This window comes from Gigantopelta aegis, chromosome 10 (genome assembly GCF_016097555.1).
Source record: "Gigantopelta aegis isolate Gae_Host chromosome 10, Gae_host_genome, whole genome shotgun sequence".
Classification (NCBI taxonomy): domain Eukaryota; kingdom Metazoa; phylum Mollusca; class Gastropoda; order Neomphalida; family Peltospiridae; genus Gigantopelta; species Gigantopelta aegis.
The window spans coordinates 27,288,956-27,306,772 of record NC_054708.1 but is presented as its reverse complement, the minus strand read 5'-3'; the positions used below and the strand labels follow the sequence as shown (position 1 = coordinate 27,306,772).

Genomic DNA, 17,817 nt, shown 5'->3' with positions numbered 1-17,817 from the left:
CACAGGCAGGATAACATAAACCATGGCCTTTGTTGAACCAGTTATGGATCACTGGTCGGTGCAAGTGGTTTACACCTACCCATTGAGCCTTGCGGAGCACTCACTCAGGGTTTGGAGTCAGTATCTGCATTAAAAATCCCATGCCTCGACTGGGATCTGAACCCAGTACCTACCAGCCTGTAGACCGATGGCCTAACCATGACGCCACCGAGACCGGTCTTTTATATTAGCTAACTCTAGCCACTTGAAATATTTTCAGACTTGTTTATAATAGCAAATGTTAGCTGACGAGGATGGTATACATTATTTCAAGTCACATAGCTGTCTGACCACCTTTAATAAGGGGTGGGATGTAGCCCAGTCGTAAATTTTTTGCTTAATGCATGGTCGGTGTAGGATCAATCCCCGTCGGTGGGCTCATTGGGCTATTTCTCATTCCAGCCAGTGCACCATGACTGGTATATCAAAGGCCATGGTATGTGCTATCCTGTCTGTGGGATGATGCATATAAAAGATCCCTTGCTGCTAATCGAAAAAGAGTAACCCATGAAGTGGTGACAGCAGGTTTTCTCTCTCAATATCTGTGTGGTCCTTAACCATATGTCTGACGCCATATATCCGTAATTAAAATGTGTTGAATGTGTCGTTAAATGGAACATTTCTTTCTGCTTTTATTACATATAAGTCATTTGACACATAATCCTGCCTACGTGTATATAGAGGATTCGTCACAAGTCTTTTTTTTAATATGGAAAATATCCACTGTTAATCGGTATTTGTCAACACTCTGCCAATTAACTAGACATGGTTGATATTTTACATATTTTACACAATTCTAATTATCCTATAACACTTCTAAAATAACAATTTCATTCGATATTTAGTAAATTACAGTAATAAAGTCACCTCCATCGGTATTGTGACGTCATCACAATTAGCACAAATTAGTTTGACGTCACACATTTTAACTAAATCTTTGAAAACATTACGCTCTGGTATACAGGTCTTGTTGGCTTGTAAGCAAATAACCCATCTACAGCAACACATTACTTAGAGATTTTGCAAATTTGCATACCATTATTAACCGGGTTAATACACTAAATTATCACATGGGTTTATGTCATGTATATCATGGGTAAGTTATAGGATAAATACAATTAAAGCATGAGATGAAATTTTGATTAAAGTTATATGTACATGTATTTTTTTCTTATTAGGAATCACATTTGGTTTTTGTTTTGACAGATGTTTCCTGACAATGCTGTTAAAAGAGAGATGATTAGACAGTCAGCAATGTGTGCCAACAGTGGCTGCACATGGAGAGGGGTCTTTAAAGATTACACGGTAAAAACGGACAGTCATAGTATTGAATACAACATGCATCCCTCGAAATAAGTCGGACCAGGATAGGTCAGGTCTCGTATTGGTTAAGCCTTGGTATTTTGTCAGTAACTGATGCTTCATTTGATCACGATCAGGGAGCAGGACGTAGCCCAGTGGTAGAGCGCTCGCTTGATGCGTGGTCGGTTTGGGATCGATCCCTGTTGGAGGGCCCATTGGGCTATTTTTCATTCCAGCCAGTGCACCACGACTGGTATATCAAAGGTGGTGGTATGTGCTATCCTGTCTGTGGGAAAGTGCACATACAAGATCCCTTGCCGCATTAGAAAAAATGTAGCAGGTTTTCTCTGATGACTACGAGTCAGAATTACCAAAAGTTTGACATCCAATAGCCGATGATTAATGAATCAGTGTGCTCTAGTGGTGTCGTTAAACAAACCAAACTTTTTTATTTTTTTCGATCCCTATCAAATTTTTGTTTGCAGTGCATGCTTTTGAAAATGTTCTTGGGCAACGTTGTTTACTGTAATAATTATTACCCAAATGAAATAACATGTTTTAATTATGTTTATCATATTGTTATGGTAACAAAATATTCTTACAGTTAATTGAATTAATATATTGCGGGATTCCATCTCAAGGGAATTAAATGTGTCCTACTAAACATCCAAATATTGATAATAGTTATAATATTGATCTTATGTCTTAAAAACATTTAGTCTGATCCATTCGTTCAGTCTTTAGTGTGATCCATTGTTATCAGCAACCCATTTTACTTTTTAGTTGAAATTTCGAAACTAGAGAATAATCGAAATTTGGGTTTCGAGTGACAAATACTACATAACCTACAAATCGTTTATGCTGACTACAGATTATTTTGAGGGCTAAACATGACAGTAGTAGATGTTTAAAGGTTAACTATGATAAAAATATTAACTGTGAGCTATACCGTCTGATTTCTATTTTACTGTATAATTTATATTGCCAATAATGAGTAAGAAGTGTTATTACTATTTTTATTTTCACATAAATTGTCGTACAAAATACCTAAATGTTCCAAATTATTATAATATATGTTATATTTGTCACATCCAGAAATAGTTTTAAGTTATCATTCCAAAATACACTTCTTTTTTTTTAATACTGGATATTTACTACAACACAAAACTTTATTTCAAATGAAATTAATTGAAGTAAGAACATTCAGTTGATGTGAATATCTAGTCAAAACAAATGAGTCAAGTCAGAGAGGTCGTGTGTTAAGCGATATTCTTCCAGTGTTCGCTAGGAAAGGCGAGTGATTTCTCCTGCTCCCTTCCACACCCGCCTGGAAAGTGATCGTCTTAAAACAAAGGTTTTATTGAATTTTGTTTGTAACTTCATGCAATTGCTCAGGGGCGGGATGTAGCCCAGTGGTAAAGTGCTCGCTTGATGCGCGGTCGGTCTAAGATTGGTCCCCGTCGGTGGGCTCATTGGGCTATTACTTTCCAGCCAGTGTACCATGACTGGTATATCAAAGGCCGTCTGTGGGATAGTGCATATAAAAGATCCCTTGCTACTAATCAAAAAGAGTAGCCTATGAAGTGTTGACAGCAGGTTTCCTTCCTCAATATCTGTGTGGTCCTTAACCAAATGTCTGACGCCATATGACCATAAATAAAATGTGTTGAGAGCGTCGTTAAATAAAACATTTCCATCCTTCTTTCCTTCATGCGATTGCTCACCAACCACCATTTCAAGAGAGTTGTCTTTAACTCACCTTGATTTTGCTCATGGCATTCATTTAATTTTTACTTATTTTCATGGATAGAAAACATATTTGACTGTACAAAGAGCAAAAGAACCGGGCACAAGTTTGACAGCTTACGAGGCCCTCTTCTATATACATACAATATACATGGCGACCTATATTACATAGCTGTAAATTTAAACTACATTTAAACCGTCAAGGACAACCAGTGGTTATATCCAGTTAAGATTCAAGCACGCTGTCCTGGGCACACACCTCAGCTATCTGGGCTGTTAATCCAGTGGTTAGTGAGAGACAAGTGGCTTTACACCTATCCACATACTCCAATATGGATTAATGTTTAAAATTTATTTTTAAAAAAGAAAAAGAAAAAATCATTAAAGCAGTTATGGAACTCTAATTATTATATGTTATAGGCACATGAACAAGCATGCGACTACCGTACATTTCCTTGCACTCAGTGTGGTCAGAGCATCTCCGGGCCAAGAATGAATGATCATTTGTCTAAAGACTGTCCACAGAGACCGATACAATGTAAATACTGTAATGCCACCATCGTTCAAGCTGACATGGAGGTATGTAGTTTTCTCATTGCTTAATATGTAACATTTTAATTATTAGCTATCACCAGTTATATTTGTTGATAAAATTAGTATGACACATTATTTATCTTTTTATAATTCGAAAAATAAATATAAAATGTAATTATTGGCTGGTTTTTCACTGTATATAGTTAACTGCGCTTCATTGTAGTAAAAGATAAATCTTATATTCAGTCTCTGAGCTCTGGTTATAAGAATATTTCACTCAATCTGCATGTACACTGAAACAAACCAGAATCCTGTCAAAACCAGTCAAGTTTCATGGTCCCAAATTTTCTAAATTCTAAAATACGACCTTCTAAATTGGATAAATATTAGGTCTCCTGTTTGATGTTGTTTAAACAGGTTTCACTGTATACAGTCCTTGGTTTTTGAAAATTATAGGCGAGTGGAAAATCGCACGCCTCAATATGCTAAGGCGAGTGAAAAATCACTCTCCAAAATAAATAAAATAGGCAGTGTAGCTCCGATTGGATTTTGACTGGCATGTCTACAAAATTGTCTATTAAACCAGTATTTCCCGATCTGTTTCAAGGAGAGGACAATTAAGGCATTTGGCCTGGTATGCATATTTAACGATATATAATGCACATTATTGCTTAATATCAACACGTATAATCGTATAGTTAATTAATAAAACGGTTAAATGTGACGACTATTATATATAACGGGCGCAGCCATTTTGTACCATCTCAGTGAGTACGCCCTCTGGCGAGCTGGTGGTTACGTAATACTTAACGCGTCACGTCAGGAATGAGCCTTAGAACTAGAAAAACACAATCTACCTGGTTTTTGCGGGATGATAAATAGTCGTACATTGCAATGTTCTGTAAAAATACACATCCCAGTAAGCCAACAGTAAGTATATCCAGCACTATATATATTATTTTTCAATTCAAAATAAAATACCATTGTCAAAGTGGCTACACAACAAGTCGAAACAATTAACAATGTTTTTCCCATGCATTAACCTACATGTACGTACTGAAATGATACATGGAGTGTTTTCTTAGTTAATTGGTCTATGCTGTTAGTTGCTTCTACCTGTGATTTCTGATTGGCAGGTGTGTATTTGATTGGTAACCAGATGAGCCAATTAATTGACGCTGTCTAGACACAAAATACATACCGGTATTGTGGAATATTACCTGTCGCCCCTAAAATTGTAATGGACATGGTTTATTATTGTTAATAGTTCTGTAAAACTATTGATTAAGTAGACTTTTCCATCTACAACCACAAAACTGACCAATTACGTAGTCCCAAAGAAAATAAAATTATCACTTGCCGACTTGTGTATCGTGGGTTGTCATTTTTGCTCCAACGTAGCATATCAATAGGCCTAATAGTGTACATTTTTCCTTTGGATTATTAAACAGAGAAAAATACTATAATCCCATTTTGTTCTGTTAATGCAACTTGAAATATATTTAGTTAAATAGTTTATTATATTATTACGTCATTTATGCTGTTTTACAAGTCAGGTTGATCAAAGAGAAGCGCCTTGTCAAAAATTACTGCTTTTGTTTACACTGTACATACAGGAGATGGTCAGGAGCTGACGTCACTTCGCCCCAAGCTATCCCACTGGACGTCACAAAAACGAAACAAAATGGCTGTCCCCAGTTAGCAGGAATAATCATGGTTTTTTATTCACTCTAAAATTACGCGTTTTTCATTTGCTAAAGTGTCAGTATGTGTTGGTGGTCCAGGTATGCATCTTTCCAACACATACAGCTCTTGTTGGAGTTGACCCTACCTATAACAAAGAGAAATACCAGTTTAACGACTGTGCATGGAAGCCACCACCATGTTTTTAATTTTTATTGTTTTAGTAAAAGGACCTTCCTATCAGCTAAATGAGCTATGAAAACTGTTGATTTTTGTAAAGAGTGGAAATAAATATACCAATCTATTTTACGTGCGCCGTTTGTTGAGTGTAACGTGCACTGTTTTTCACACTCGTCAGATTGAAATTATGTGCGCAGTACAAGTGCGATCGCACCCGCGCACCTTAAAAAGCAAGGTCTGTGTATATTAATTACTCTTTAATAAAGATTTTAAAAATATATACTCACAAATTGTCACATTCTTGGTGGAATACAGATCTATGACTTACATGTACCTGTTCACGGTGGGTACAAGATGTAGCACAGAAGTACAGTGCTAGAGAAAGTTGTCAGTCACAAGGTCAGTCCCTATTCGTGAACTCATTAGATTATATTCCATTCCAGTCTCTTTTTGACCACTGGTATATATCAACAGTCATGTGTTATACTGTTGTTAAAACGTTCCTGTAAAAGATTCCTTTTTGCTCCTTGAGGATATAGGGCTAGCTCTAGGTGAGCAAAACAATTTGCCAAATTATCTATTAAACTTCAAAAATTGCAGAAATCTACAGTTATTTTCGAAAAAAAATTAAATTATTATGTGAAATTATTTCGCCAAATTAAAATAAAATTTGCCAACTGCTTTCAAAATTCGCAATTGGCAAATTTGGCGAGTGTCAGAGCTAGCCCTGGGATAGCTTATGTGGAAGGGTCAGGTTTCTCCTTGTGTACGGTATTTACACTCAGTTCATTAGACACTTGTTAGCTGTTGATTTAATGGAATATACTTTATTGTGTAGCCTTTGTAACATATTTTCCAAGTTGGTAGAGTCTTTCTAATGATTAAAATTACATAATTATGAATTACATTCTCTTGTTTTGAATATTATTATTTTTATATTCAATGTGTGGTGGGTTTTGGGGTTGTTTTATTTTGTTAGTTTGAGATGGGGTTTTGGTGTGTGTGTGTGTGTGTTTGTCTGTCTGTGTATGTGTGTTTGTGTATGTGTGTCACTGTGTGTGTCTGTGTGTGTGTGTGTGCGTGTGCGTGTGTGTGTGTGTGTGTGTTTTCTTGTTTGTAATAGCTCAAACTGGACATTATCACCCAGTAATTTGGTATTCATTAAGACAAACATATTAGGTAACATTCAGTTTGAGCTACATGTACGTGCACTACAAATATTAGAACAACCAGAAACATATCCCTTCGCAGTGTTCCTCCCCAGAAAGAAAATGGGTTACATTTAGGGTTAGGGTTAAAAAATTCATACAGCAATGATAACAGTCATTAATTTTGTCAAAAGGTTAACTTAAAAAACTAAAATCTGCAAAAAAATTGGGTATGGCGCCATACCCGTTTTACCCTCTGGCAGATACCCTGCTTCGTGAGACTACTTCTGGCATGGTCATAATTTGTTTTAATTTGTCTTTTAGCTCTATAGCTTCACTTTGGTTTTATTGCAATTGGGGGGGTGGGGGTGGGGGGGGTCGATGGGGGAGGGGGCATGTTGGCAAAAACAATAGAGATATTCAGGAAAAATTAGCTGGCCTGAAACCTTTTCACCATGTATTTCATTCAGTCAATCTACCCACAATGATCCATTTAAAAATGCATTTGCAACCCTATATAACTGTTTGCAGGGCACAATATTTCACATGAACCGTTGTTCTGTTCGCATGTCAGTTACGCAACTTTAAAATCGCGAGAACCGCCAATCGGTTACATGGTGAACAATTACATTCAAAAATTAAAAGTACCATATATCAGTAATGAAAGTGAAAATCAGTTTGTTTTTAAAATACATTAGAACCGCCAATGTAGCACAGAACCGTAGTTTCAAGTGTTTTAGGATTAGGTAGGCCTAACTCATTGGTTACAAGAACTATTTCTTTTCAACATCACCTGTCCTCAAACTAGTGCATATTACCCTAAGGATAGTAGTCTATATTCACATCACCGAACTACAAAGTTACTCAAGTAAAACTCACTTTAACTGACTTCCGGTTACCTAACGGTTTGAAATATTGTCCCCTGGTTTGACATTAATGTTAATACATGTCAGCGGTTGCAAAACGAAGTACTAGTAGGCGTTGGAACTGACCGAGTAGGAGTTGAGGGCTTTAGAACTCGGCCCCATGTTCAGCCAGCTAACGTCCGAGAAGTATTTGATTGATTCCCAATGTGACCATTTGGTTTACCGTGAAGTGCATAATCTAGTCTAGCGTTTGCCAGTCAGTTTTATAGCGTGTGGCAATAGTAAAATAGTATTAATTTTTTTAACTTCCGCGGAAAATCGTAATTCCGTTACCAAATGTAAATACCGTTTCACGATCGCGGAAAATCACTGGGTCTACTGTGCACATGAATCAAAACAAAATATATTTTAAAAACAAAGGCAATGAGCAGTAATGAACACTGTATTCGTGGGAAACTCAAAGTTTTCCTGAAGAAACCACTGCATGTATGAATAAATGGTTGTCCAGATTTGGGCATTTTCGTTTGGGCAATAATCAGCCTGCCCTGTCTGGGAGTCCATATACACCTACATGCATGTCCCTCAGTAGCTCTGTGGATGTTACCAAGACATATTTAGACATGTAAACTTGGGTTGAATATTTGGTTGACTAGCTGGCTACAAAAGGAAAGTTTGCCTGTTTATTTACCATAGTATAGTGCATAATATGTATTTTACATGAATCATATAGACATACACATGTATTTGTGTTTGTAGGAACACAATCAGATTTGTCAGAAATATCCAACAAAATGCGACAACTGTGGGAAGAAGAAGATTCCAAGAGAACAGGTAAAATTGATATGATCTCTGATTATTCTGGGGGGATTTTTTTTTTTTGGGGGGGGGGGAAGTGTGGGAGTTGCAGGTATGGCTTTGGCTATTTCATAGGGAAGATGTTATATTTTTCTGTTTTAAGGGTTTAATATATAGAGGTTTTACCCAGAGGGCCAGTAAAGTTACTGACCACCCCCCCCCCTCCCAATCAACATCACCACAATGTTACTGGACCTCTTAAAATTTTACTCATAATCTTGCTTTCAAGATGACATAATTCTTGAGCACCTAATATGTAACTTTATTTTCTGTGATATGATGTGGTGTTATTCATTCATTCATTCATTCACATTCATGTCATTCACAGTCATTAAGTCATTCATTCATTCATTCATTCATTCATTGTTAAAAGTGTTATTGCTATAACTGCTATGAGTCACCCATATGAAACCGGCCTCGGTGGCGCAGTGGTTAAGCCATCGGACTACAGGCTGGTAGGTACAGGGTTCGCAGCCCCGGTACCGGCTCCAACCCAGAGCGAGTTCTTAAAGGCTTAATGGATAGGTGTAAGGACACTACACCCTCTTCTCTCTCACTAACCACTAATCAACTAACAACTGACCCACTGTCCTGGACAGACAGCCCAGATAGCTGAGGTGTGTGCCTAGGACAGCGTGCTTAAACCGTAACTGGATATAAGCACGAAAATAAGTTGAAATAGAACAAATAGCAGTATGAAAGAAAGAAATGTTTTATTTAACGACGCATTCAACACATTTTATTTACGGTTATATGGCGTCAGGCATATGGTTACGGACCACACAGATTTTAAGAGGAAACCCACTGTCGCCACTACATGGGCTACTCGTTCCGATTAGCAGCAAGGGATCTTTTATTTGCACTTCCCACAGGCAGGATAGCACAAATCATGGCCTTTGTTGAACCAGTTATGGATCACTGGTCGGTGCAAGTGGTTTACACCTACCCATTGAGCCTTGCGGAGCACTCACTCAGGGTTTGGAGTCAGTATCTGGATTAAAAATCCCCATGCCTCGACTGGGATCCGAACCCAGTACCTACCAGCCTGTAGACCGATGGCCTAACCACTATGCCACCGAGGCCGGTAAATAACCATGTCTAATTTCTAGTTTTGGCATTGCAGCTTCAGGACCACTTACAGCGAGACTGCAGCAAGAGAACTGTCCAGTGTCCACTTGGCTGTCCAGATCAGGTGAGCTTAGCAGAAGCAGGGTTTCAAGTTTTATACTTTTAAGTTGTATGGTAACGTAGAACCTTGCTGTTTCAAATATAGGAAAATTATGGCTAAATTCCAATGTATTTCTAGTTGTCCTGGGCCCTGTTCCATGGAACGATCTTAGTGTTACGGTCACCTTATGCACTTACGGTGATCTTAGCACTAAGATCGCTTCTTGGAACCAGAGTTTGGTCTTCCGAGGTATTCCTTCTGTCCAAGTCTGGTGAGCAGAAGACAGGATTGCAGCAAGTGTTCGGGTGTCTGGTCTGCTGTACCATAGTCACACAGTGAAGATTTAGCAACACCAATCCTTTTTGGGTGTAACTTGGGAATAAACTTTAGACATTAGACATAAACTTTAAATCTGCAATCTCTGCACCATATTATAAAGTTCATTTATTAATACAAATACGACCACAGTTTTAAAAAGCTAGTGTCTTGTTGTCATAAACAGTCATTGATGTTTGTCAGATTTAGACAGTGGGTAAGTTCTATAAAGAGAGTAACTGGTTACTGCCTTATGATATCAGCTTTACCCTGCAACAGTTAGAATGGCTTTCAAAAATAATTAAATTTCGCTTCCATTCCTTACAATATAATGTCATCCCATTTGTCGAGACGTAGCAACAGCAGTTTGTTCAGTTCTCGATGAATGTAAAAATTACGTCGTCAGGGAACATCATATCTGATGACGTCATTTTATAGGTGTAAGTTAACTTATTGAGTATTATTGTTTATGGACCAAAAATAAATCAAAATAAAGTATGAAGTTTTAGTGTTATTTTTTAGCAAATATGATTCTAATTTAATTATAAGTATTGTCCGTTATTTCTTTTACGTTCATCTGGGTATGAAAAAAAAGAAATCATCTGCAAACTTTTGTGAGAACGGCTTCGCCGATTCACACAGTGTGCGTGAGATTTTTTTGGTTCATACCCAAATGAACATAAAAGAAAAAACAAGACAATCCTTAATTAACCTGAGCCTGATAATGTCATAAGGCAGTAAACAGTTATTTTAATTTATCATAACATCAAACAAGAATATTAAGTCTAATATATCAATATAATGGTATAAATAAAACAATTTTAACATCAGGGTTTCTGCCAGAGGGTAAAACGGGTATGGTGCCATACCCACATTTTTTTTGCAGAGTTTTTTTTTCGGTAAGTTAAACTTTTGACAAAATTAATTACCCTTATCATTACTGTATGATTTTCTTAACCCCAGCCCTAAACTTAGCCCATTTTCTTTCTGGGGGAGCTGGTTGGATTCAATTCCATGGCGCTATACCCAAACCTTTCTTTCTGGCAGAAACGCTGAACATGTACCTTTTTTCTATGTTGTTGAGTGTGTCGTTAAATAATTTTTTTTTTTTTTTTTTTTTTTTTTTTGGGTAAAACCAGCCTATGTGGCGTCGTGGTTAGGCCATCGGTCTACAGGCTGGTAGGTACTGGGTTCGGATCCCAGTCAAGGTATGGGATTTTTAATCCAGATACTAGACACTACTAGAGCACATTGATTTATTAATCATCGGCTATTGGATGTCAAAACATTTGGTAATTTTTATATATAGTTTTAGAGAGGAAACCTGCTACATTTTTCCATTAGTAGCAAGGGATCTTTTATATGCATCATCTCATAGACAGGATGACACATACCAGGGTCTTTCGATCCCAAACACTGGCCTCAGTGGCGTCGTGGTTAGGCCATCGGTCTACAGGCTGGTAGGTACTGGGTTCGGATCCCAGTCGAGGCATGGGATTTTTAATCCAGATACCGACTCCAAACCCTGAATGAGTGCTCCACAAGGCTCAATGGGTAGATGTAAACCACTTGCACCGACCAGTGATCCATAACTGGTTCAACAAAGGCCATGGTTTGTGCTATCCTGCCTGTGGCAAGCGTAAATAAAGGATCCCTTGCCTGTCGTAAAAGAGTAGCCTATGTGGCGACAGCGGGTTTCCTCTAAAAAAAAGTGTCAGAATGACCATATGTTTGACGTCCAATAGCCGATGATAAGATAAAAAATCAATATGCTCTAGTAGCGTCATTAAATAAAACAAATTTTACTCTTTTTCTTTCCCTATTTGTAGATGAGCTGGCCACGTTTTCACGCCCATCTGAGTAAGAACGTAGGTTCACACTTGGCGTGGGTCATGGACAAGTTGTTCCAGCTGGAGCAGCAGATCAACGAGGGCGTTTCCGGCAATCACTCTCAGGGCAGCCTGAACGAGATCACCACGGCGATCACGCGGCTCGAGCACAAGGTGAGCACCTTCGAGGCCCAGCTGCAGAGTGTCAACAATTTCACGGCTTTCCAGAAGCGGCTGGAGGTGACCGAGGCCAAGGTGACCTCGTTCGAGCCCATCATGGGTGTGCTGCACAAGGAGATCGAGAAGTGTGTGCATGTGGTGGAGGACGTGGAGCGGAGCGTGGGCAGTACGTCGCAGCAGAGGCTCGACCAGATATGTCAGCAGACGGAGGAGTTCCAGGCCAAGATCCAGAACCTGGAGCGGAACCTGGCCATCAAGGAGATCGCGCTGGCTGAACACGAGCTGAGAATGCAAGGGCTGGAGTTCGCCAGCTATGATGGAAGCCTGCTGTGGCGCATCGGGGACATCAAGAAGAAGAGGCAGGATGCCTTGATGGGCAACGTGACCAGTCTGTACTCGCCAGCATTCTTCACGGGCAGGCTCGGCTACAAGATGTGTGCCAGGGTCTACCTCAACGGAGACGGGATCGGTAAAGGAACGCACATATCGCTGTTCTTCGTCGTCATGCGAGGACACTACGATGCACTCCTTCCCTGGCCGTTTCGGCAGAAAGTCACTCTGATGATAGTGGATCAGAACTTCCGGGAGCATGTGATCGACACGTTTCAGCCAGACACGGGCAGCTCTTCCTTCCGCAGACCCATCTCGGAGATGAACATTGCCAGTGGCTGTCCGCTGTTTTTGCCACTCTCGCGACTTGATGACCCAGCTTTTGGCTTTGTTAAGGATGATGTAATTTTCATCAAGATCATTGTAGAGACAGACGGCTTGGCAAAGTACACTGAATTGAATCCACTAAGATCCAGTGTGCCGGTTGTGCCACCTGGTTTGAAAAAGTAGCACTGGCACGAGGGGAGACAATTCCCCTTGTTAAAACAAAATATTAAAATTTATAGCTGGTGGTGCCACCTATAGTTGAAAAAAGTAACCCTGGCATAAAGGAAGATAATTTCCCTTGTAGTTTAAGAATATTTTTAAATATTTTTTTTGTAGTTCTTTTATCTTAGAACAAAAGTAATTGAATGTTTATGTTTCTTTGAAGCTAATTGTTGTGTGTACAAACATTTGATATTTTCCTGACCTTAAGAGGTACAGTAATTTTTTCTCTCTTTAATTTGTTTAAATATAATTGCTTTTATAACATACATGTAGTACATACAAAAATAAAATCAAGCATATTTGATTAAGCAAATTAGAGATCGGGGCCCTAATTCATAAAACTCTTAAGTTTTTTTGCACTGCACTGCATTGTGAGATTGCAAAATTGTGAGTGTTTAGTGAATTAGGCCCCTGTATTGTAAATCCTGCTAAGAATGTGACGTGTGTTAAGCCAAAAATCCATGTGCAAAGTTTATATTGAAAATATCCAAGATGCTTTTATCTCATCTTGAATTCATGTAATGGTCTATTTCCATACAGATTTCAAGATACCTTATTCTCTTACCATGAAATATGGTACACAAAATTTTAGTTATCAATCATTAATCCAAAGTGCTGTCTCATTTTGCTGTTATGTAAGTGACAGCCTACTACATGCACACTTGTTATTTATGTGTAGTAATAACAATAACAATGTCGATCCCATGGGTTATTTCTATTCTACAGAGGTCAACCTACTTGTAATCATTAAAGAAAGTTTCAAAAGGCATTTTAGTGGGTTGTATTTCCTAAACTGGATTATCTTAATTTGCTACACAAACTACTGACCAGAATGGTGTGCTTATACATTTTGTTTGGTTGGGTTTTTTTTTAAATTATGCCACAAGGACTTGTAGTGATCTTTACGGCAGATCACCGAAGCTATATCCATGTATTGTATATACAGTCGCAACTCATTAAAACGACCATGTTCGTCCCTGGGTCACTTTGCGTTATATCTAAATTGCTGGGGTATCGAATTGTCTTGAGTTATCCCCATTGCCAAAATAACGTAACAAAAAATACTAATTAATATTAACTGATGACTGAATAGCATTTAAATAATTAATGCATTGTAATGCATCAGTCTAATCATTGCATGGCATTTACTATAGTTTGACACCCAATAGCCGAGGTATTTTTCGTGCTGGGGTGTCGTTAAACATTCATTCATTCATTCATTTATTGCTTGGTTAAAGACATCTCCGATTGGTACCTGTTTCGTTTACAGAATATCATGAAAATAGAAGATTTTATTGTTCGAAGTTAATCCTTTAATTGGTTAACTAAAGACTTATTTGCAAAAGCAGTACATGTCTACAGATTTCGCAAACATCGGTAGCTTGGACAGCATGTGACACTGTCGGCTCACTACGAGATCCAAGGATTCTAAGTGGCTATGTGTGTACTGCCAACATGCTACGGTATCTGTGATTATGTAATGTCGTTGTAAAGAGGTGTTTTCAGACATCAGATGTACGTTTGTTCCTAATTTGCCCTGTCGGTGTCAGAAGGTGTGAATTCCGGTGAACGGAATGAACAGAATAACACTGATGTATGTTTGTTCCTAACAATTTGTGGTCAGATGGTGTAAATGTCGTAGTAATGACAGTCGTTGTAACGAGGTCTGACTGTATATATAGAGGTTATTACCAGAGTGTTTTTCGGTATCGTCAATATCATATATTAGGAATAAAAATTGTATTATGCGAGCCTCTGGCGATATTGACGATACCGAAATACACGAGGGTAATAATCTCTTTATCATATAAGCTCAAGCTTAATACAACATGTTTTTGTAAACTGTACACGCAACTTTAATTCTAGTCCGCCATTACTAGATATTCAAATGACGTAAGAATATGTGGCGCGGTGTATTTTTGAATGGAAATGACGTCAAACTCGAATGACGTCATTTTGGATGTCCTTACATCAAAATAAAGTTATGCCTAACGTTTTTTGTTTTCCGAACGCTGGACAGCTTTTAGTGTCAAATTGCCATTGAAATTTTTTATTCTATGACTATGAATGCATACGTCAATCATGGAGTGTCACCCAAGTACGTTTGCTTAAATGTCAATAAACCTAGTGCCGAGACCTCGACTAATTTACATCTAATTTGCAGTTATCAGATTCTTAAAGTATGTGATCTGAAAAATATCACATATATTATATGATAAATAAATATAAATATATATATATATATATATATATATATATATATATATATAGACTTGCTAAGTGCTAGGGGCAGGACGTAGCCCAGTGGTAAAGCATTCGCTTGATGCGCGGTTGGTCTGGGATCAATCCCTGTCGGAGGACCCATTGGGCTATTTCTCGTTCCAACCAATGCTCCACAACTGGTTTAACAAAGGCCATGGTATGTACTATCCTGTCTGTGGGATGGTGCATATAGAAGATCCCTTGCTGCTAATCGAAAAGAGTAGCCCATGAAGTGCCGACAGTGGGTTTCCTTTCTTAATATCTTTGTGGTCTTTAACCATATGTCTGACACCATACAACCGTCAATAAAATGTGTTGAGTGCATCGTTAAATAAAACATTTCCTTCTTCTTCTACTAAAGTGCTATAAAGATCGCTACAAGTCCCTGTGAATTGTCGTAATGTCTATAAAATAGACGATCAAAGGCCGAATTTATGAAAACTGTTTTTCTTAAACACAGGTGCTTATAAGCATTGTAAATGTAGGTAGTTACATCTGTGTAAGACATACGCAGGCTTTGTAAATTCAGCCCAATGTTTCTTGATGTGAAGGAAGGAAATGTTTTATTTAACGACGCACTCAACACATTATATTTGCGGTTATATGGCGTCAGACATATGGTTAAGAACCACACAGATATTGAGGGAAGAAACCCACTGTCACTACTTCATTTTATTTCTGTGATACCCCTCCAAACCTCCCCCAAAGTTCCCTTGGCATTCCGCCTCATGTCACTGAGACCCCCCTAAATGGATTTTCTGGATCTGCCACTGATTTATGCAACATTTTAATAGCCAAATATAGTTTTATTATAATCACTCTGTGTAAATATTAGTAGTTGACTAATTTTGTTACTGACCAAGTACATAGTTGAGCAGTGACTGGGGTTGGAATATTATTATTAATTGTTTAATGACACCAGTAGAGCACATTAATTTATTAATCATCGGCTATTGGATGTCAAACATTTGGTAATTTTGACATGTAGTTTTAGAGAGGAAACCTGTTACATTTTTCCATTGGTAGCACCATCCCACAGACAGGATAGCATATACCCTGGCCTTTGATATACCAGTCGTGGTGCACTGGTTAGAGCAAGAAATAGCTCCAATGGGCCACCGACAGAGATGGACCTTAGACCGACCGTGCATTAAGCTAGCACTTTACTACTGAGCTAAGTCCCGCCCATCGGTTAGAGAAGCACACAAGCAGAAGCCGTCATCTTTTCATTTGTGGTAAAGATTCCCAGTAAGCAATCTTGAAATACTCTCTATCTCTCTCTCATGGACAGAACATGTTCTTTCCCTTAATATACAAATAATTTACAACTGGTTGAACAGAAAATAACCAGACTGATTGAAATTGGGTCCCCTTGATTATAAAACTTTTATAAAGTTTAGACTCAAGTAAGTCCTTAACAAAACTTTTGAACATCATGGCATTGCCATACAAATTGCATGTATATGATGCCTTTAAAGATTTGAGTCTAGTCTTATAAGTAGTAAGCACAAGCCAAGATCTTATTGTACTCTCTTCGTTTTTTTCATGTAGTAGGATCTGACATTACTCAGAGACATTTCATGTGTCCATGGAACTGACATTTCATTTGTCAACAGGCATTTTGAAAGTGCTTTTATATTAGTTGAGTGAAAAATCACCAGGCTTTCATGGGATAACATTGTCTTGGTTCAGATCTATTGACGGAGACATGGCAGAATTAACAGTACTGTAAGATCTATTTCGATCATGATATGGGGAATAACACTGTTGTGTTCAATTAAACTGGCTGAAGATCAGCTTTATGATCTCTTCAGGGTAGGAGATATAGAACTTAGTGGTAGCTGATCAGGAAATGGTTTATTTAATGACGCACTCAACACATTTTATTTTACGGTTATATGGCGTAGGACAACACTGATATTGAGGGAGGAAACCCATTGTCGCCACTTCATGGGCTACTTTTTTCGATTAGCAGCAAGGGATCTTTTATATGCACTTACCCACAGACAGGATAGCACATACCATGGCCTTTGATGTACGAGTCTTGGTGCACTGGCTGGAATAAGAAATAGCCCAATGGGTCCACCAACGAGGATCGTTACCACAATGACCGCGCATCAAGCGAATGCTTTACCACTGGGCTGCGTCCTGCTCCATATGATCTTTTCAATGATCTCTTCAGGGTAGGATATATATAACTTAGTGGTAGCAGATCAGTTGTTTTTTACAGACATTGGAATGAGCATATCTAGTAATCCATGTACAAGTTACTATAAAATACACACCTGGTAATTATTTATAGCTCAGTCGCAGGATCGAACCACCTCAGTGGATCCAGTCACCTGATTGGGTTTTTTTCTTTTCTTGTTCCAACCAGTGCACCACAACTGGTCAAAGGCTGTGGTATGTACTTTCCTGTCTGTGGGAAAGTGCATATAAAAGATCCCTTGCTGCATTAAGAAAAATGTAACGGTTTTCTTCTGATGACTACGTGTCAGAATTACCAAATGTTTGACATCCAATAGCCGATGATTAATTAATCAATGTGCTCTATTGGTGTTATTAAACAAAACAAACTTTAACTTTGGTAATCTATAGGTTACTACACATACATCAATTTACAATTCACATTAGTATTACATGTACTATTAAATCCATTCATTGTCACATTCATTCATATCACTGTTCCCAGTGTATTAATACTACTGAAGTACTATGTATAGGCTATATCTTGTGTTTAAATAATACACAGCAGATCGATATTTAGATGGTGTGGGGGTTTTCGTATAACATTTTGTGGAGATTGATTGATGTACTGTTCTGGACTTTCT

The 17,817-nt window shown here is 38.2% G+C and overlaps 1 protein-coding gene across 1 annotated transcript in view; it reads left to right on the top strand.

Moving 5' to 3' along the window:
• LOC121384699 (TNF receptor-associated factor 2-like) overlaps window positions 1–14,467 on the top strand; it is a 29,497-nt gene extending 15,030 nt beyond the window's left edge. Inside the window, exons 4-8 of the mRNA XM_041515189.1 lie at window positions 1,246–1,344; window positions 3,508–3,666; window positions 8,255–8,329; window positions 9,477–9,545; window positions 11,666–14,467. Of these exons, the coding sequence (XP_041371123.1) occupies window positions 1,246–1,344; window positions 3,508–3,666; window positions 8,255–8,329; window positions 9,477–9,545; window positions 11,666–12,685 (1,422 nt within the window). The 3' untranslated portion in view covers window positions 12,686–14,467. The remainder of the gene's footprint in view (window positions 1–1,245; window positions 1,345–3,507; window positions 3,667–8,254; window positions 8,330–9,476; window positions 9,546–11,665) is intronic.
• Window positions 14,468–17,817: the final 3,350 nt, after the last annotated feature.